We start from the raw sequence: 22,527 nt of genomic DNA, 5'->3' as shown, positions 1-22,527 counted from the left end.
TTTATTCTATTAAAAAGTGGCGCTGGTAATATTTTGTATATGCAATTTAAAATTTCCTGTTATGTAGAATTGTATTAAGTGTTACTAATTGGCTAAAATCACATACTAAGTTTTTTTCTGGCAGTCCTTCTTTGCTATGTTTGTGTAGCCCGGTGTTGAATTTATTTTTGGTTACAATTTCTCTAACACAGTTAGGCCAACCCTTTCATATCCTTTTATGACATACTAGATCACCACTGGCTGATAATTTCACATAGGATCATTTGGTCCCCATTCTGCAAAAGAGTTTAACAACATTTTTTTCCTGCCAAACATTTTTATGTGGGAAAATAGTCCTGGCAAATATAGCTTTTGTGGAATGTTCCTAGTTATAAAAATATGCAAGTTATTTTCACCAGCATACTTTTTAAACTTCATCAACTTAAAACTTCATAAAACTTCCCAATATGTAAAAATAAAAAAACAAGAAAGGAAGTAAGCTAACTTCTGAAGGTGAGGAAGATCAGGAAAGACATGGCTTGGCAGTTCGGGCTGGACTGTTCCCATGAGGCACAGGGTCAAGACTGATTTGCATATGGCCATGTCTGAACTGGAGTGGCTTGGTGAGCAAAATAACGTTGGATTAAACCCAGATCTGTGACTGGGGGTGAATGTTTTGCCATTGTGCAACATTCCGTCCATCATCTTGTGTGTTTTGCTTTTCACCCTATGTGGGAAGGGTATGCCCAGACGTGGGTACCTTGCTCACTAAGCCACTGGAGTCAAGCTATCCTGGCTGAAAACGGCTGATAGCCAGAAACCGGTCCTAGGATGCTTGATTCCGGTCCAGAAAAGACATGGCTTGGCAGTTCGGTCTGAACTGGTCCCATGAGGCACAGGGTCAAGACTGATTTGCATATGGCCATGTCTGAACTGGAGTGGCTTGGTGAGCAAAATAACGTTGGATTAAACCCAGATCTGTGACTGGGGGTGAATGTGTTGCCATTGTGCAACATTCCGTCCATCATCTTGTGTGTTTTGCTTTTCACCCTATGTGGGAAGGGTATGCCCAGACGTGGGTCCTTTGCTCACTAAGCCACTGCAGTCAAGCTATCCTGGCTGAAGACGGCTGATAACCAGAAACCGGTCCTAGGATGCTTGATTCCGGTCCAGGAAAGACATGGCTTGGCAGTTCGGGCTGGACTGTTCCCATGAGGCACAGGGTCAAGACTGATTTGCATATGGCCATGTCTGAATTGGAGTGGCTTGGTGAGCAAAATGCCATTGGATTAAACCCAGATCTGTGACTGGGGGTGAATGTATTGCCATTGTGCAACATTCCGTCCATCATCTTGTGTGTTTTGAGGAAGATCAGTTAGCAGCATTGCACATCAAGAGTCAAGGCATGCGTACGCATTGTCTACCTTGAAGCCTCTGTAAGGGATTAGTTTAACTAGACTTTTTTGGAGTAGTCTTGCAAGAATCTGAATAGGACTTGTTGAGCAGCAGAGAGCATTTATGTGCATTTTTTGGGATGGAAGTGTATTTTTAATAATTTTCTTTTATGGTCTCCATTTCAACTATATAGGAGTATGACAGACAGTCTCCAACAGTTAATGGAGAGTTTGCAGCCAGGGCATTGTAGTTTCTAGAGAATGGACAAATGAGGTAAACAATAGAATCATCTGAAAGACCTCTACAACCCAGCTTCTGTTCTTGGCTGCTCAGGGACCATGTTGAGAGGGCATTGTCCATGAAGCAAAATGTTACTGGTTTGAGCATTTGAGCTGGAGCGGGGCAGTCAGGTATTATTTCATTGCACTTCTGCAGCTCTGCTGCTATGTTGAGCAATTATTGCCAAGCCGAAGCAATGAGCTGCCTTCTGGCCTCCTAACTTCATCTGGGTTAAAGGAGTTTCAGCAAACAAGCACTGGGGAAGCAAGTGGAATGTTGAGGCCTCTCCCTGAGACTGGTGACTGAATCTAGTGACCTAAGCTCAGCAAAAGCTACAACTTTGTTCCTTTTGAATTAGGACGATACTTGTATATGTGAATTGGCTAAAGTCCCTTATCATGTCTGTGTTTGCATTGACGTAATCTGCCCCTTCCCGATGACCATCCTGTTCTTTCTTGCTATGTATTTTGTCTGGCATGATATAGTAACTATTTGGGGTCTTTACTGGTTCTCTGTATGGTTGCTGACTACAGGCATTTATTTCCTTGCATCTTCTACACAGTTCACCTTATATGTTGTAGTCTGTTGGTTTGAAACTTTGATGGGATATGTCAGGAATTTGCTGCAGTAGTGGTGTGTCTTTTGGTACCATGGCAACAACACAGCATTCTTTCGTAAGCACACTAGGTTCATGGCAACCAAGCCAACTACAAACAAATCTGCAAAAAGTGGCGGCTGAGCGGAATGGTTTTATAACAGTTCAGCGAAGACCTCAGAAGGAGACTGCACTTTTATTAGCTGGGCCTGATCATGCACAATTCCAATGTTGGACGTGTGTTCAGAGCAAGCTAATATTACTGTACTTTCAACATTTGTCTTTCAAGTCAAGTCAATAAACTTTATTCGGATAATACATTATCCATAAAAGTACACACATAATTACATACATGGTAAAGATAAAAGAAAAATCACGTTAACATGAGGTAGTATTGCCGAATATTTCCTTGTAAAAAACGGTAACCACAAAAGAGCACAAGGTATCATTAACACATGTTTCATGCGGCAAATAAAGCAAGATCTTGCTAGGTCATTTAGCAGCATTATTTAAGGTGCTGGTTTTATAAAGTGCATAGTGCATAAATACTGGTTGGTAGACCATCTTAATAGAGCGCAAAGTACAATGTCAACCGGTGGTTATTACAAATAAAAACATCTTTAGATACCAATAAACATTTTGGCCAAATAGGCTATAGTTCTCCTAAGTATTTTGTTTCTTATATTTACAAATACCAACATAGGTTAAAATATGGTTGTGCAAGGTGCAAATCGGCCTCTTCCAAGTACATATTAATCACTTTGGTCTGGTTGAATTAATGCAAATTCATAAAGGAACGGGATCTAGTAGCTATTTTTAGTAAAAGCATAACAGTCATAAAAATATACATTACAATAACACGGAAGATCTACAAGTTAAAAAATATGAGCCCAACTTTTGGGTGCGATTTCCTTTTAGTTTACGTCCATTTTACAGGATTAGCATTAGAGACAATACCAATACAACTAGTTGTCTCTTAATTAAAGCGATTAATAACAGGTAAAATAAAAAACTTTCCATATGTAAATCAAAGATAGCTGTTATACAGTGTTTCAAATCGATTGGAAGTGGGGATATTACAGCCACTCAATGCGCAGACACTTCTGCCCAGCGGATGGTTACACTTTGCATTTGGTCTTAATGTTCTTAATGGGCAGAGGTATGACATACTGGGGTAAAAATCATGTAGATCCCAGGTAGATATAGGACCATCTCCTTTTTGGGGCTGCCAAGTTCGAAGATATGGGACAACGTGTTTGTTCCTAAATTTTACTAGTACTAGGTCACCGGCAATATCTTTTGGGAGGGATCCTAGCCAGCCCACCCTTCTGACACTCATTATTCTTCCGTCCATGTTAGAGGGGAGGGGTCTATTATTTGTTAGCCAGAATGTAACCTTATTTATTAGGTCCTGATGTCTTTCGACTTTTCCGCTTGTGAGTGCTGGCACTCCCGAGAGAACGCACACAAACGGAGCGGCCTCCGTTGGTAGGTGTATGTGATTGAGAGTTCTTGGCGTGTTGCAATGGTTAGCAACTGTCCCCTTATGGAATGTGGGTTCTTTACTCAACCCTACTCTGGCGGCAGTACACTGTGCTACTGTAGAGTTGGTGGGTACTCTGGGAATGTTTGGAGCTGGTGTGGGTGAGGCTACTGATTGCATTTGGACATTATTACTTTGTGCAGTTGATTTGGTACTTCTATGGCAGCCTGAGACTGCACTTGATTACGTTTTGCGATGTTTTTTGAGAGTATCGAATTGGCCTTGATCGTTTCCTCTATTCCCGTAATCCTATCCCCTAGACTGTTCAGTTTTTCTATCACCGGGGATATTATGCATTTGACCAGGTGTTCAATCTGGGCCAATAGGGTTGCCTGGGAAGAAGGCGCAGCAGAGTCTGGTTGCCCAGCAACCTCTGAGGCCGGGGGGGGGGGGGGGGGGGAGGAGAGATGGTAGCGGTCAATGAGGGGCTCGGGCACAGTTTTAGTTGTTTTGCTTGACTTCCCTGGAGTTCAACCCCGCTTCGCTTTCTTTTAACTAGGGAGACCTGAGGGAGCACTATGTTTTGGGAGTTATCTTTTGCAGATAGTAAGTGGGGAGTACATAACAGACTCTCATTTAGATGGAGCGGTGTACTAGTCTGAGGACTTGTGCTGACTGTAGGGCAGTTAGGGGCGCTGGTTAGCTTAATACTCGGTTCCAGTGGAGCGTACTTGGTTTTACATAAACTGTTTAGTTCCTCCAGTAATGTTAAGTTTTGTGCAATCTTGGCTACCTGTGAGGGAGTTTGCTTGTTTGGTGTACCTTCTATGGGCGGAGATCGTGCTGGTCTCTCTGTTTCACGGGGAATGGGCGATGTTGTCCTATGTAAGTAGTGGTCGAGTGTCCCATTGGACGAACCCCTCTTGGGGATGACGTTGCTAACCCCCTTACGAATCATTTAAATGTAGTGAACAACAGAACAGCAGCAATACTAATAATTTTGGGGTTCACAAGATAGTATCCATTTGGGGAGGTCCGTAAGTGGGCAATATTATGGTTTACATGTCTCTTTACCTCCTCTTGTTGAGATGCCAAGGGGGGTGGTCCGTCCCGTCGTCCTCGTGCCTCTGAGGGCCACAGAGGGCCCACCCTTAGCCCGGTGCCGCGAGCGCGCGCGTCCGCGACGCTGAGGAAGCCTCCGTTCTTTTAATCGCCTCCGGTCGCGCTGCAGCTGGGGTGGGCGGCGCTGACCGCTAAGCCTGCTGGGAGCTGCAGGGGAAACAGGCAGCGTCCGGGGCCCAGAGGAAATGCTGGCGGCAAGGAAAGGTGAGTCCGCTCTGGCCCTTGCCAGAAAATGCTGTCCCTGCTCCTCCGAGGGAGCCTCCGTTCTTTTAATCGCCTCCGGTCGCGCTGCAGCTGGGGTGGGCGGCGCTGACCGCTAAGCCTGCTGGGAGCTGTAGTTTCTCCCCTCGAAGCCGTGCGCGGTCACAGGCAGCGGCTGCAGGGGAAACAGGCAGCGTCAGGGGCCCAGAGGAATTGCTGGTGGCAAGGAAAGGTGAGTCTGCTCTGGCCCTTGCCAGAAAATGCTGTGCAGCCACAGCGGAGTGACTTTTTAACCTACGGCAGAAGCTGTAAAGCTGGTACCTTCCAAAGAAAAACCGGCCGGTGCACTTACAGCAGAAAGTCAAGCCTAGAATGCGGGCTGCCATCACTGCGGACTTCTCACGAAAGGGGAATACCACTACCAGTCCTCCACAAGCCACCGCTTCTCAGGACGCGGTAATCCAAAAAGAGAGGGACAGTGTCTCAGCAGAGCCTCATTGTCCGCTTCCAGCAAGGGAGAGAAAACAGTTCGGCGGCGGTCCAAATACCTTAGCGGCGAGCCGCCTTCACAGCGGAGCACTCGCGTAAGGAAAACGCTGTTGCCGAAGCTCCAGAAACCCTCACATTCGTCAGAGGCTCCGCATCCACCACAGTCTCGGCATCGCAGGGCGGGGGAAACCGGGAAAACAACGTCCCATTGCCCACTTCAGAGAAAGCGTTTGAGCGGTGACCCAAGGACCTCAGGAAACGAGCAGATGCAGCGTGGCTACAACCGCCGGCTCGGGAACGCCATCGCCCAGTCTGTTGGTTTGAAACTTTGATGGGATATGTCAGGAATTTGCTGTAGTAGTGGTGTGTCTTTTGGTACCATGGCAACAACACAGCATTCTTTCGTAAGCACACTAGGTTCATGGCAACCAAGCCAACTACAAACAAATCTGCAAAAAGTGGCGGCTGAGCGGAATGGTTTTAGAACAGTTCAGCGAAGACCTCAGAAGGAGACTACACTTTTATTAGCTGGGCCTGATCATGCACAATTCCAATTTTGGACGTGTGTTCAGAGCAAGCTAATATTACTGTACTTTCAACATTTGTCTTTCATATGCTTTCTTGGTTCTGTGACCTCCTAAAGTGAGCCTTAACAGCTCGACTTGTTAGCCTTCGGAAGTCAAGTGCACAAAAGTGGTTACATTGGTTTTTCAGATGGAATGTAGTCATACCAGGGACTCTTGGACATGAGCGATAAATACATGTATACTACTACCTAACCGGTGAGTGTTCCGGAACTTAGAGAAACGTTTTAGCATACAGCCCTCACTTGTTGAGCCATTTGAGCTCTAGAGACTGGATTGGGGAAAGTTTCCTTTTGTTTCAGCTATGTTTGTGTGAACAACACTTCATTTATTTATATAACCTTGTGGCCACTGATAACAAAAACACAAGTGATTATCCCATTACCGTACCTATTCAATCTGTACATTTCTCCATTGTCAAACATCTCTTATTAAAATGTTGTGACTAGTGCATTGAGAGTTGGAAGAGCAGAGCGATGAAAGAACAATACTGCACTCAAGTGGTTGTCTCCCCCTCTAACATGGGATCGTCCACCAGGCAGAACCGTTAAGAAGGGCCCAGGTACCCCACGCCTCACATGATCCCATTATTTAACAAGCACTAGAGGTAATCTTCATGTGGTATCAGATTATCCAAGAACTCTCTTGCCAACTCAACCTGCGAGAAATATAAACGTCTTGCACTCACAACAGGACACTCTACAAGTACTTTCGGAACCATCTTCTGCATGAGAGTCCATAACTCTTTCAGGCATCCAGGTATCAATCAGGACAGAATAATATACGCCTGTCACTCATTTCAAGCTCCTTCTTCCAAATGACTTTACATACTGTTCCTCCACATCCCTTTACCTCTACTCTGTTTAACTCACTATCAACATTACTGGAACTCCAGCTTTTACACTGGAACTCTGTGCCTTAGTTGACAGTCAGAAAGCCTTTTTTGCTACCCCTCCCATGCGACAAGGTGAACACATCAGCCACAACTGTGACCAGTAATTCTCGTGGTGTCTCAGATATGTCAGCTGGGTCTTCCACAACCAGTAACTGTGGTTCCTGCCTAAGATTACCCTGAATCTCCATTTTATCATTCAAGCTCGCCTTGGCTTATACTACATTTACCCTAAAGGATTGTAGCTCTTTCATCTTTTCCCCCACCTTTATTGAACACTACTCCTATATTTTCACTTTCTCTTCCGTTATCTCTAGTGATTAATCAACTGTAAAAACTGCCAGCCAAGCTCTCCAATGTTCCACATTCCCCACTGCAGATGCTTTGATGAGTTTTGTCACTGAGAGCTGTGTATAGACTCAATATGGAGCAATGGAGTCTCTCTTCTACTTCAGTGAGATGAGCTTCCCCGCCTTGTCTTCCAATGAGTATTTCTTGTTCCTTTTTTCAGTCCCACCTTGTGGGATATATCCATCTTCTTTGTTGTTTTCCTTCTTGCCATTAGTGGGTGTTACCAGCCTTGGGTTGAGACAGATGAGAGGTCGTATTTTGCCTTGTATGATGCTGTGTCAAGCAATGGTCCTCGAGCGAACCTCCAGAGGCACCATGGGCAGGGCAGTACCACCACCTCCAACAGGACATAAATGGAATCGCTCAGTGCCCCCCACATAAATTCCCCTTAATCTACAGTCTCCTTAGATGCTGCAAAGTTGGACCACGGCTATGGTGACACCGGATGTACCACCTCATTGCTATGCAGCCAAGGGATCCACAGGAGCTTCCATTTCTAGTACCACCCATTCCCTACCCATTCTCTCACTACGAAGCTGGGCCACAAAGTGTGCTCTGTCACTAGACTCCCATTATACATGCTGCAGTGCACCTCTCTTGTGGGCCAGAGGAAGAACCGAAATTGCCTCAAGACATTCCATTGCTCCTGCTCTCTGTATTCTAACCTTTGGGGTGCATCTCAGAAATCCAACATAAAGAGTTTCGGAATCCGTCTTACAATGCTCAAAGTTGTGTGGGTGTGAACAGGGAGCAATCTTAGAGATCTGAAGACCAGAGACCATCTTGCACCCAGTTGTGCTCCCGATGTCCCCAACCGAAAGGTTCAAATCGACCTGTTACTCGGGCCTCTTTTGTTTGCAGTTGAGACAAAAAATTATCGCCATAATACTTGGCAGTTTAACTTAAGAACTAGGTAAGCATTGAAAATGTACTCCTTTGATATTAAACAGCAGTAGTGGAGCCATTTATTTCTCTGCAAAAAGGTCTGTGAACATTCCCTACTCTAAGATACAAAAGTCTGTTCCAGGCGCAAGCATACTTTTTCTGATTTGGCTAAGTGCGATCAGGTTGGGGATGGACATGGACGAATCAGGTTAGGGATGGACATGGACGAAGGCGATGTGTGCTGAAGTGATTCAGAGTGTGTGGTTTTCCTGTCAATCACTTGTGCTTAAATTTCCATATTCTTGCTAGTCATCACTTTTACTTGATCTAAAATATATACAGAAATGTTTACAACCACTGCGTTGCTTGACAGTTTATGCATCTCCCCTCGAATAAGCCCCGCCTCCTCAGTGATCCGTATTGATGATGATGTTTCAGACATTAGCATGTTGTTCATATGCTTTATTCAATTTAATCAAAGGATACAAGACCTGTTCTCTTCCTTCATTTTTTCCTTTTTTTTTCCTTTCGCTTGCTAATTTAGTGAATCAGTGACTGACCCTATTTCTGTACTCTTTAAACTACAACTCCATTTTGCCTTACAAGTCAGTAGAAATGAGAGTTTATAAAGAATTGTTTGGTAGAAGGCTATTCTCCTCTAACCAGCTGTAGTCCTTAATTGAGATACACTGAGGTCAATTCACAAAAGTAAATATCATCATAAAGATATGATTGGCGGAATTTCCAGTGTTGGATCTCTCATAGTCACATGCTTAAATTATTCCCGTTGTCGAAGTAGGAGTCCCACGGTACAATAGTAAAGTGGTATAAAATATTACCATAGCCTATAAAGGCAATGAAACATTTACTTTAATAACTCATCTACATCATTTAAAAGGAACCAAACTTCAGCCAACCAGGCAACAGCACCCTCTAGAATACTCCCCACAGAGGCTGATTACCTCAGATTTTCAAGCACTAGTGGGAAACTTAATCCTGCAACAATAAGGGGAGCCTTTGCGGGGAGGAGGGTGGGTCATGTGAATCTCTGAAACATACCAAAACTGGAAAACTACAGTTACAGGTAAGTAACTTAATTTCTTCTCCAGCTTGAATCAGAATAGCTAGTAGTTATAATATTTGTATCATCATTATAATAATTTCACAATAGCGGATGGTGGGTACAAATAATATATAGCTCACCTTCTTGAAATAAATGATGCACACTGCTTGTCCTACAGCCACATCACTGCGATGCGCAGATTCCAGGCAATGATGTTGCGTGAATGTATGTCTGTTCTTCCATGTCCCCGCTCGACATATAGTCTCAATAGGCACCCAATCGAAAGAAGCGGTCAAAGTAGAGACCGATCTAGTGGAGAGCATACCTTCACCTTATTTGGCAAAGATCTTCCAGCCTTTAAATGGCAGAATTGGATAGCAGTTGAAATCTATCAAGCTATGCTTGCCTTTGAGACTGAGCCACCTCTACAATGCTTCCCATATGTTACTAACAGTTAGTCTGTCTTCTGAACTGTTTGGTGCGATGTAAATACAATTTCAGGCATCTTTTAACATCCAGTGTATGAAGTGATTTTTTCCGCTGCTGCCGGATTTGGAAAGAAAGTCTGTGGTACATTAGTTTCATTGGGGTTGAATTCAGACCGGGCTTGGAGGATGAATCTAGGATTGGGTCTGAGTATCACAAACTAATCTTTAAACTGCAAGAAAGGTTCATTAATCGGAAAGGCTTGTATTTCACGAAACCTTCTGGCTGATGTAAGGGCCAATAGCAAATCCACTTTCCACATCAGAAATGTGACGTCTGCCTTATGTATAGGTTGCAATGGAATCTTCATAGCTGTGCAAATACTATATTGAGCTGTCATGTAGGAGAGGAGCCTTTTTTGAAGGGAAGACTCTGAAGAGACTGCTTAATGATTCTTGTAGACCATAACGATGGTGAACCCAATAAACGTCTATACCTTGAGATTGCTGCTAGATGCACTTTAATCGAAGTGTGCCAATGACAAAAGATCAGGCAACAGTTGGTTAACCAGTTGCGGGTTAGTAACACATTTTCTTTTTTACTACTGCCTGGACTGATGTATATCCTCTACCAGTATTGGAAGGTGAATGATCACCACCAGTTTTAGGAAAGGCTTTCTCCACAGGGAAAAATATTTTCTCTGAAGAGATTTTTTTTTTTAAGTGAGTTTGCACAGTGAAACTATTCTCTCATATGTGGACTTCTCTGCGATGGAAAACTCCACGCTGTGGGAATAGGATTCCATTATAAAGATCACATGGCCTTCCCAGCTTACATCTGCAAATCTGTGACTGGTGCAGCTTTCCAGACATAAGCCTGGTAATGTTGTGAATTCCAAAAATTAGGAAAATATGCTCAGTCAGAAAGCTTCCCATGTACTTTCCTTAATTGTTTTGCGAATCGAGCCCTGAATCTGCTAACGTGTCTGATAATTTAAAGGATTTTAGGTTGCAGATCTCTTCCTAAACTGGCGAATGAAATATGTATACAGTGTTTTCACTGAATTGTTGACGATTGATTATCTTGCTGAAATTTCAGAAAATAAACCTTCATTTCTTTTTGCAGGTTGGGGAAGCTGGCATTCAGCTCGCTATTGAGATATGTGGATGTGCCTTACAGCTGGACCTCAGGGACGATCAACACACTAAAGCTCTGATTTACAAAACTATTGCTCATCTTTTACCTACTGACTTGGAGATTTGTCGAATTTGTGTGCTTTCCGTATTCTTTCTTGAGCGTTCCATGGATTCCTATGAAGCTGTTGAGCGTCTCTATGAACGCCCAGATGAAGACTACAATGAATACACAAGTTCTGTTGAAAATCGTGTGCGATTTGAGTTGCTTCCCATCCTGAAAAAGGGACTAATGTTTGATCCAGAGTTTTGGAATTTTACCATGATCAAGCAAAAGTGTGCTACTCTTTTGAGAGCTAGATCTTCTGATTTGCTACGTGCAAATTCACTGATTAGTTCGGATTCTCGCAGGACTTGTCGAATACAGCAAGAAACTTTGAGTCGGAATAAAGTTCGCTTTATTAGTAGACGTAATGGGGAACTGGAAAATAAATATGTTTCCTTGTCCAGAACGAGGAGGGAAACTCTTGCCAAGAAAAACCATGAAGACCTTGGGACATGTAAAGTACACCACAATGTACAAAAACATCGTTGTTTGATGTGCAACAAAGAGTTTCTTGGTGGTCACATAATGAGACATGCACAAAAGCATCAGAAAAAGGGTTGTTTTACCTGTGTTGTATGTGGCAGAAAGTTTAGAAGCCGTGCAATAATGCTAAAACATTTAAAGGATCATGTCAAGAAAATGAAACGGCAAAATCTCATCATTGATCATTTTAAAGAAACTGTAGTTAAAGAAAAACGTAACATCTGTGACAGTTTAATCTCTGGAATTGGAAATACTGACTGCAACCAAATACATGATAATGAAACTGCAGCTCCTTCACTTTCAGTTGCTGAGACCATGAGGCTAACCAACACACCTTCAGTCAATGTGATCTTAAATCATGTATCTGAGCACAGCGCATTTGAGAATGGCAGTCTCAGTCCCACCTTAAATCAACCTGGTGAACCTCTTATTGACGAAGACTTGGATGAATGCGAAGAAACTCTGAACCGAGAGTCCCTACCACCTCTCAAAATAAATGGCTCTTTGTGTCATTCAATAAATGTAGAAACTGTTAAGATACCTAACAAACTGAAGTGTCCTGTGGAGGGATGTGGTTGTATCTTTAAAAGGATAAGATATTTGAGTGATCATATCGAGATTTGTCACCCTTCTGACCTCAATGCAGAGAAACATATGCGCTCCATAAAGGAAACATATGCTTTAGAAAAGCATGCTAGGTTCAAGTGCCCTGGTCCAGGTTGTGTCCGTGTGTTCAGATGGATAGGGTCGCTAAATAAGCATGCAATGACGGCACACCCAGAGGACTTTAATATCCAGCGAAAAATATGCTTTCCTAAAGACGTTGATGCTGTTGGCAAACAAGTGGTTTTTAAGTGCCCAAGACCGGGGTGTATGCGTGTATTTAAAAGGATTGCTACTCTCTATAAGCATGCAAAGAATGATCATCCTAATGACTCAAAACTGCAGCTACAGCTATTTTCTCCAATCGAGAGTGAGACTGTGATTGATGATAAACCTGACAGCCTCAGGTGTCCTGTTCAGGAATGTAGAGCCTTCTTTAACACAATGGCATCTCTTCAGAAACACTCAAAGAAATATCACACACATAACTTGGATCTGCAACAACTTTCCCCAAGTGAAGATGCTGCTGCACCTGGCACCTTCCATTGTCCAAGTCAGGGATGTGTGTATTTCTTTAAGGAGGTCATGTCTCTAAATAAGCACGCTAAGGAAGCTCACGCCCATGATTTGGAACTGCAGCAACAAGTACAATCATTATCCTTAAACGAGAGTCATGGTGTACATATATCCGGCACCTTCCGGTGTCCTGGTCAGGGATGTATTCATGGATTTAAGAGGAGAGCATCTCTGAATAAATATGCAAAGGAGACTCCCGTTGATAACTTAGATCCACAGCCACAGTTTCCGTTATTAAATATGAAAGACACTTTAACTAAACCAACTTGTTTTCGGTGTCCTGGCCAGGGGTGTTTTCGTGTATTTAACAAGGTGAAATCGCTGAATAAACATGCAACAATCTCCCACCCTACTGACTTGAAAGCTCAACAACATATCATGGCATTTTATAAAGGAAAATGTCGTTTCTGCCAGAGGCAGTTTGAAAATGTCCAACATTTTGTTGACCATCAAAAGAAACATGTGTATCCAAATGTTCATTTCTGTCTACATGTTGACTGCGATAGAAAATTCAAATTGGCAACCGAACTCCTTGAGCATTCCTCAGCGCACACCAGTTTTGAAGCCATGTGTAGTTACCCTGGGTGCTTTCAGCTGTTTGTGGAGCTTCCTAGACTGTATGAACACGAGGCTGAGCATTATTCTAATTGTTCTCCAGAAAATAGTTCAGATGTTATTGGCCATATGTCGTTACACTCTGTTTTGGAACCTCCATCCTTAAACCTGGAGCCAAACATTTGCCAGGATGGTGAATCTTTTTCCCAGCAATTTAGCGCAGCTAGCACTGAATACATCCATTTATATCAAGACCAAACACTTTCTTTTAGACAAAAGGAGAAACTGGATCAGTCAGTTCCAGCATGGAAAGCTAGAAAAGAATATTCAGAGCCGAAGACATACACACAGAGTGTGGAGAAGAAGGCAAACATGGTTTTTCAAAGTGGAAGTGAACATTTCTCTTCTAATGCTTCGATTGTGAGCTTGGTAGACCAGATGTCATCCGTTTTAAAGCCAATTTCTGAGAGTTGTACTACTGTTTGTGAACAGCTTGTAAATGGTCATGTGGAGCAAGAACAGACATCTTTAACTTCATTTGATGCTTTTAAGGAACAGGAGAATGCGATTTCAAGTCCAGAAAAAAACAATTTGCTACAAAGTGAGGGCAAGAAGGTGGATGATATCCCAGCAATATCTCCACTTCCTTTGAAACAAAAAACACAGAACAGCACACCTCCATATGGGTCCACTGCAAAGCAGACCTTTAGTAGACCATTGCCTACTGCGTACCTGGATGAAAAGGACCTTAGCATGCCAAAGCGTAGGAAAGTGTTCAGTGACAATTTAAACACTCAGTCTTCTGTGGTAGATGATATCTCTAAAAGATCATTGGAAAGATTAAGGTGTAGAAACTGTCTAACCACGTACTGCAACTCTGAAGAACTTGAAGCACACCTTGCACAGAAGAAATGCCACTCACTCTTTGGATTTGATTCAGATGAAGAAAGTAAGTCATGTAATGAATCTAGGGGTAAGGGGATGGTGTCAAAAACAAGACAAATAGAGCTAGCCCTTGAGGGGGGTTGGGCTACAGAACAGGACAAGCTTGCAGACCACAGAGTAATAATTGAACCTCTTGATTTATCATTAACAGATACTGAAAATCTTTCCAGCGATCTGGAATGCACGCAGAGAGAGCATACCAACATGAATGCTGGAAAGGACAGTGAGAGTAGCACCCATTCTAACAAGTGTAAGGTGAAACCTCAGGTAGAAAATGACGTTATCACGGAGTGTCAGCTGGCAGCTACAATACAAAAGCCTTCAGATCAGAAAGTCTGTGAAAGTTTCGCCTGTTCCAATTCTCCTTGCATGTTTAAAACTAGGTGTATTGACCAGATGGATCACCACTTCAGTGTAAAACACCAGTTATTTTGGAACCAAATTAAAACTAACAAACATGACCAACTTTCTGTCTCCTACAGGTGCCTGGTAGAAGTTTGCAAGAAGTTCTATGTATCGCGTTCTGGTGTCCTCAAGCACTACAGGAAGATGCATCGTATTGCTCACTCAAAGTTGGCCTTATTCTTAAAGCTGTCTGTTATTCCTCTAGGAAACTGTGGGGTCAATGCTAAAACGAAAAACAACATTGTATGGAATAACCTACAGGAGAATAGTAGCAGTTTTAGGTCCAAAAAGGGAAACCAGCCCAAATTAAACTCGGATAAGTCATTTCCTTGTCCATTCCCCAGGCAGTATATAACAAGATCAGGTTTCGTACGCCAGGTGCAATTTGACACAAACCTAAAACAAGATGGTATTCCTTACCTTCCCACAGTAAGCACAATTGCGGAGTGTGATCAAGTAAGTGCTACAGAGGAGGCAAACACACATGCTGAGGTGATGGCTCATCATGCAGTTTGTAAACGCAAGACCGATTCCAGAAAGTATCCTATAAGGAGCATGTCACTTAGAAAGAGAAAATATTGTATAAAATCTGTTGATGTTGGGTGCCGTAAAATCGATTTCAAGTCAAAAAGTGTACCTTCATTTTCCTGCATGATTAAAGGATGTCGGTCTTCTCTTTCAAGTGGGAAGTTATTGGTTTCTCACTATTTACATTGCCATGGGATTAAAAAAGCAATGATTAAGAAAAATGCAGACAGATGTTCCCCTATGTTGTATTCACCCACAAAATTGGCGAATTTCCAGAAATCCAGTATGCATAATATGGATACCAAACCAAAGAATATGCAGCAGAAAAAGTGTAAAGAGAATACCAGTGGCAGCATAACCACAGTAGGTCAAAGTAGGGATGCATTGAAGAAACATCAAGCAGATAGCAAAATGACAAAAGAAAATGCAGTGATTATATCTGTAAAGAAACACAAAAGTAAATCAGTCAGAAGGTGTGTGCGCCACATCTCCCTTAGAGCGAGGTCTGTACACAAGTGCAAGGATCTACTGAAACCAAGTAGCTGGGATTCCAAAATAACTTTCAAGACACACCGAGAAATAAAAGCCCATCAATCCAAATGTGGCTACAGTTCTCTGTATCTATGCATGCTGAAGGACTGTTCGGCTTCACTGCCAACAGTAAGTGATTTAAAGCAACATTACCTAAAGTGTCATGGGTTGACAAAAAAGCTGATACAGGAACAAGAAAATAGATTTTTACCCAAGCTTGACTTGAAAGGAATAAAGAGATCAGTCTTTTCTCATTGTAGTACAGGGTCTCTTAGGAAGAGTAAGAGTGGGCAGACATTGCCTTGTACTTTGAATTCAGATGTACAAATCTTGGGTAAGAAAGGCAGTGCCATGAAACACGTAGGTTGCAGAAATCCTAGTGCAGATGTCCCAAAAAGAAGGTGCCAATCAAGTAACAAAAGACCTGGGACCTTACCTCTGCAGAACCCTAAAAAATCATTAAAGCCAGTAGTCGGGTACATTACAGAAAAAATGAATGTCGCAACACGTACACATGCTTGGAATTTGGAAGCAGTGAGTTCACTCCGACTCAGAAGCAGATGTCTTCCTCGTAGACCACAGGAGAAAAAATACAGACGTTCTCCCAGTAACCAAAGTGATGATGGTGCGAGTCATGCCACTGAAAATCAAATATGGAAACCGCTTTTGGAAAGATCATGCAAATCAAACTGTAAACCAGAATCCACAAAATGCTACTTAAAAGATTTGGAAGGTTGTACAAATAAAAACACTGTAGTCAATAAAGGTATTCTCTTTGGGAACAAATGTGCACTGCAGACAGCAAACAAGAAGCTGAATTGTAACAAAATAAGACCTTACTCACAATTGCCAGATATAGAGACTTTTGTCAGTAAATCCAATCAAAATGGGCTTGGTGTAGAACAGAGGAAGCAAATGTTACCTTTAAGGCACTTACCAAAAGACAACGACTCCACAAATTCTGGATGCCCAAGTGCACTTTCATTAAAGACAAATGTGGCAGACTTCCAAAATAATCACTCAAATGGCCTGCAGACATTCACACCGACAGTGGTATTTTGTAGACAGCACAGAGCTTACATTTATTTTAGGCCATGCACCGTGCCATTAGTGAAATCTGCTTTCTTATGGCATAAGGACACACATTTGGGTGCAGGACCTGCAGATAAGCAGTTGATTAGGCGATCTAGTTTTAAAAAACAGTCATGTCTGAGGAAGACCAAAAGAATATCCACAGGGTTGTGTGTCTGTGATCATAAAGGACCACAACCATGCACTTTCATCGAAATAAGAGGTTCTGTTCGCAACCTCAACAGTGTTTTACTTTTGAAACATTGATTGGCTTAAGCTTTCTAAAGTAATTTATTGTGGTGTTTCTTTTACCTTTCACAGACTGCATTCATGTTTCTAATACAGATGACAATAAGGCCTGTTATATAGGCTTATAACTTGTTCTGAGACTTGAAACACCACTAAGATTGCCTTTGCAGTCTTGACCCACTTGTTCTGTTTGGCTGAAAAGGTGCACATTTTTTAATACAAGTTTCATGCGCTTAGCTTGTTGTTTCCAGAATCATTAACTGTCTACAAGCATTTAAAGCGCCAACAATATTTTTGTGGATGACATTGTTTTCTAAAGTTATTTCGATACACTTCTTCATAACATGGAAAAATATACTTTGGTCAATTGAGCAAACTGGATTGATGGAGGGCTCATTTTCAGTTTCTAATTTATTTGATTAAAGATGATTACATTTTTTTGTTTCATCATCCTGCTTTCTTAAATACATTACACAACTGCCATGCATAAATTAAAGAGATCTATTACTTTCACATTATGGATAATAAAAAATTTCAGAAAAAAACATGTTTTTCAAGTACCTGCAACTGAAATATTTTAAAATGTTTGTTTCTCACAACTGGTTATTATTAATTATCGGTCTGTATACAATGTGTGTAAAAATGCCTAATCCTTTGTGTAATGTCATCTCTCCATGGACTGCTAGCCCTTTTATTATCACAGGCAGAGAAGATTTTCTGACTAGTGTATATTGAAATTATATTTCATGCAGATGTAGCATTCTCCAGTATCGCCTTATTTGTGTTGAAATGTTTTCATGGTCAACAGCATTGCACACTGTATGCTGATTATTTGTACCACATGTTCTAATAGTTTGTTTTACATATTTAAAGTTGTTTAAAATCTGAAAAAAGTGATCAGCATCAGAAATCTAGAGCTCTCATTAATCAGAACTCACACATTTCAGTGATACCATATAGTTAAACATGTTTGAGCTCACAAAACTACCCTCTCTACACATACCTAAAACAATATAGCACTCCACAAATAAAACGCATATTACATGCCAAAACCCACCCCATGGCCCACTATTAGCCTTGTTAAATGGATACTATTGACCTCTAGCTCAGTACAGTACTCCTCCGTTTCACATTTCAAGCTGGCCCGTGGACATAACACTGCCCTTAGATAACACACATCATAATTGGTAGGGTAACTCACACCAAGTAGAATACATACAACTTTTCATATGCACAAAGAGTCACACTGTTGATAAAATTCAAACAACTAGACAGTGGTCTGTGACAGAATCCTTGGGACCTGGGCTTGAAGAGATACCAAAACTCTGTTATTTCAAGGCCAAATAATGGAATAAAACAAACTTACATTTCTACAGCTTAATACATATAAGGCAGTGTAAACATCTGCCTTTTAGATGACTTGGGATCCTTTTCTAATGGTTTCGGTAGTAGTTTTAATGGGGATGGCGCCACGTTAAACTTTGTTGAAAAGTAATTTGAATTACTAAGTCCTTATGAAAGCTTTCAAGCTTTTTTTCTTATTTTTTTTGTTTTTTAGACCTGCCAGCTAAATTGTCTGCTTTGTTGTTCTTTCACTGTCACTCAAGTGTCCATGGACATTAAGGAAAAATGAAAGGTTTTGAAATCTATATGCTAAAAGCATTATTCTCTTCCTCACGCATATACTTTTGCTGTCTCGATAACGCCAATCATTTATTCTGTGTTTAAAGTTTATGTGGGTGAGCTTGACAATCGCAGACCCAGTGTCCATTTGTAATTATAGTAACTGTTGGGGTGAAACCTGTTGATGGAGTTACATCAAGCTTGATAAATGATATGCATTTTTGATCACTACTGTTTACTTTAAATACATGCTAAACATATTGTACTTATCTTTTGTAAATTTGGATTTTACCAACAATGGCCTTCCTAAAGCTTATACATACTTGGTGCAGGTTTCATTGGTTAAAATATGATGTGAATTTACAAAAAAATCTATTAATACATGTGGTATAAAACTTCTTGACTACTTTGAAAAATCAAAAGGATTTCTAAAAGGTGATCCAAAAGCAAAGATCATAAATCCTTCACATATACCCTAAGCTTCTCCCTTGTTCTAGATCATGTCATATCAGTTTTGTAAGAATATTTTAAACTTTTAAAAGGGTATGTAACTTCTACAAATTAACAACGATGGTTGCTTTCTTACTTTTTCAGTTATATAGATTATGTATTTCTTATGTAACAATTCCTTTTCCATAAATATTTACCAAAAACAAACAGAAAATGCTGTTTCCTGAAAGGTCACTGATATTGTGGTTCATTGCTCAGACTGAGGTTAAACCCTGTTTTGAATTTGTAGTAACTCATTTATCTTTGTAAGGCACTGAAGGTTAATCTATATTGGTTGCTCTATTTCTTAATGGCACCAGGTGATGTGGATAAAAACAAACCTTAATGTTTTAAGTTATTCAGAATTGTATATAACAGCCATTTTCCCTAATTACATATGTTGCATTGCTGGACTTAAACTGTTTTTAAAATGCTTGCAATTCATCAGAAAAGATGTGTGCTTCCTTGTTGAATGACTAATCATCTTACGCCGTGTTTTATAGAAGAGTACAATTTAAAAACAATGAGCCCCCAAAATGCAATAAATCAACCATAGTGTTATGTTAAAAAAGCGTTTTCTACTGTACATAAACATGTTGAATAAAAATATTGTCTATTGTTAGTAAAGGGTTGTTTTGTTAAACGTGGTGAAATTTTTATTGAACTGTTATGTTTATTTTTTTATTTATTTAATTTTTTGGGATGTTTTTTTTTGCCTTTGTATTTAATTTATATTTGGGCATTATCCTTTGTCATTCTTTAGATGTTCTTTTGATTACTACTTTTTATTTGACCATATGTCATATAAATATGAGAAAGAAAACATATATGTCTAAACTTTAATAAAATCTAATATATAGTTTTATAACCGTATTAAAACAATATAAAACACCTTCAAGCTAATATACATTTTAAAGTAATACAGCATCCTGACATCTACACATGCATTATTGATTTTTATAGCATGTTTTTAAAAACAAACTAATACCCACTGCTACTCTTGGTGAATCCATTAAAATAGTGTGTAAAAGCTGTCTTGGTTTAAAGCTGTTTTAAATCATCACTCTCACAGTTAGGTTTGCAGTTCACAAAAGAGTGTGGTGATTCATCTGGAATCTTTCAATTGCATGAGCATTTATCAAGTGTAACACCAGTTGTATTGTCCGATACATTAAGCACTTGTTCAAAATGCTAAGTAATCTTCTACCCATTTCCGAGTATGGAGTAAATATTTTGTATTTCTATTCCCTCCAGAAATGAATTTAATAGCCATAATGCAACATTTTTTATCATGAGAGAATATGTGATTAGTATTCACAGTACGTTTTTTTTAGACTTGTATCGGTCTACCTCTCAGCACATTAGTCATACAGAAACTCAGTTTATACTTTAACATTTTTGCCTTTACTCATTATTTTTTTAATTAATCCATGATCGTTACAATACATTACAATACATTAACAAAATGGTTTCAAATACAAAAAGAAACAGTAGGAAGCCTTAAAAAGCATTTTCGAATAGGTACAAATAGATTACAGGACTAAATACATGAAGTTCATTAAAGTGCAAGTGCATAGGACCGTAAAAAAAAGTCACCTCATGCTAAAACCTCATTCATCTTAAAAGACACCACCGACCCCCAAATCTCCCTGCCTAATTTCTTTTTCCGAATACCTTTAAATTCATATAAACTATATTTTATGTTAAACATGGAGGGAAATCGAGCCCTCCATAATTCAAAGGTTGGCGCCTGTTTCTGAAGCCACATTGAGGAAATGCATAGCCTAGCCACAGCTGTAGCGAGAAAAATCAGGTACCTATATTTATAGGCCAGTTGATTCAATCCCTCTCAGCTACCCCCAACAGTACATGAGTAGATGACAAATTGATTGGGCCCCCTAAGATTTCCGCTAAGAATTTCTCTATATCCCCTAACAGGTTCATTAGGTGCCTACATGTGAAAAAGATATGTACAATATCGGCCTCTTCTGTTCCACATCGAAAACATTTCCCATCATTTATACCACCCCATTTAGACATTTTGGCTGGGGTATAGTAGTGATTAAACACGGTCTTATAATGTTGTGCTCTGAGATTGGCAGATATTAACAATCTCCCTGCCAACTCAATGGAGGTTTCTACCAGTGTGCCAATGCAGCCCAGCCTATTGTCCCATTTTGTATTATGGTTCTCTAGATCGTCACCCTTAGTATCTAACAATAAATTGTACAATGCCCCAATGCGTGCATGCTTCCTCACAGCTTCGATAATAGGGTTTCCTGCCATATTCCACTGATGTTTTCCTAAATAGTCACGCACCTGAATATATTAAAAAAATTAAAACCTATTAAGGTGAAATTTGTCTGTTAGCATACCAAAAGACATTAATCCCCCATTGGCATATAAATCTCCAATAAACTGAATCCATTTGGTCCGCCATCTATCTATGATCCTATCCCAAAATATCTGTGGAAGGAGTGTCGCAGCTGTGAGAGGGGTGTACTGAGATATCCTCTCTAATCCATAATACTTTCGCACCCATTACCACACCTTATAGGCGGTATTTAAAACCTTAAACCTGGTTTTCTTGTAGTAGCTTGGCTCCACATTAATAAACAATCCACTTTTGGCATCACTGCCCAATAGCATTTGATAAATCGAGGAGGCTTCGGCAGCGCTAGCTGGTTCTGCACCTGTTATAAAAAACATTTGTGTGTTGCAAAATACATGCATAGTGATATAAGGTAAAATCAGGAACAGCCCCACCTCCTTTCTCACGAGGGAGGGTCTTATTGCGCATAGCTCTGCGGGGTTTACCCTGGACCCATAGGAACCTAGCACAAATTGATTGTAATACTACAAGTTGGGGGCGGGAAATTTCTAATGGTACAGATCTAAAAAAAAAAGTATAACATTTTTGGTAGTATCAAGATTTTGAGGACATAACAGCGTCCCACTAGTGAAAGATGTAAACACTCACACCGGTTCAATTTCTTCTGCACGTCATTTAAAATGTTACACCAACTAACCTCAACCAGTAATTTTAAACATGTCCTCAACTTGACCCCCAAATATGTTACCTTGTTCAAAACCCGCTGGTCATCAAATCTAGCAATGTTAGAACATAAGATTTGTGTCTTTGCCACATTGAGTTTGAATCCTGAGGCAGCCCCAAACTCTACTGCCAACTGTTCTATTTCTGGCATGGCAGTGATAGGATTCGGTGTTACCACTGCCACATCATCTGCATACGCAGACGAGAAGGTGCTCCTGCCTCCATATTACGGCTCTATCCCTGCACTTTGTTCTAGTATTTTTAAAAACGGATCTATATACAATGAGAACAACAAGGGGGAGCAGGGACATCCATGCCTTGTTCCCCGCGAGATGTGTACTGGGCTTGATTCCACGCCCATAATGCAGATTTTAGCTGATGGACGACGATATAAAACTTGTATAGCAGTGATAAAGTTCTGTTTAAAACCA

At 40.8% G+C, this 22,527-nt stretch overlaps 1 protein-coding gene across 2 annotated transcripts in view; it reads left to right on the top strand.

Moving 5' to 3' along the window:
• Nucleotides 1-19,663, top strand: part of LOC147697187 (uncharacterized) — a 316,314-nt gene extending 296,651 nt beyond the window's left edge. The window contains exons 8-9 of one of the 2 annotated variants that reach the window (XM_086934257.1): nt 10,870-14,149; nt 14,297-19,663. In XM_086934257.1, the coding sequence (XP_086790383.1) occupies nt 10,870-14,149; nt 14,297-16,947 (5,931 nt within the window). In that variant the 3' untranslated portion in view covers nt 16,948-19,663. Of the gene's footprint in view, nt 1-10,869 lie in introns of both variants that reach the window. The other variant, XM_086934256.1, reaches the window with a different exon arrangement.
• The last annotated feature ends 2,864 nt before the right edge of the window (nt 19,664-22,527 follow it).

This window comes from Lissotriton vulgaris, chromosome 8 (genome assembly GCF_964263255.1).
Source record: "Lissotriton vulgaris chromosome 8, aLisVul1.2, whole genome shotgun sequence".
Taxonomy (NCBI): domain Eukaryota; kingdom Metazoa; phylum Chordata; class Amphibia; order Caudata; family Salamandridae; genus Lissotriton; species Lissotriton vulgaris.
Note: the sequence above shows the minus strand (reverse complement) of the source record. Positions and strands in the feature narration are given on the sequence as shown.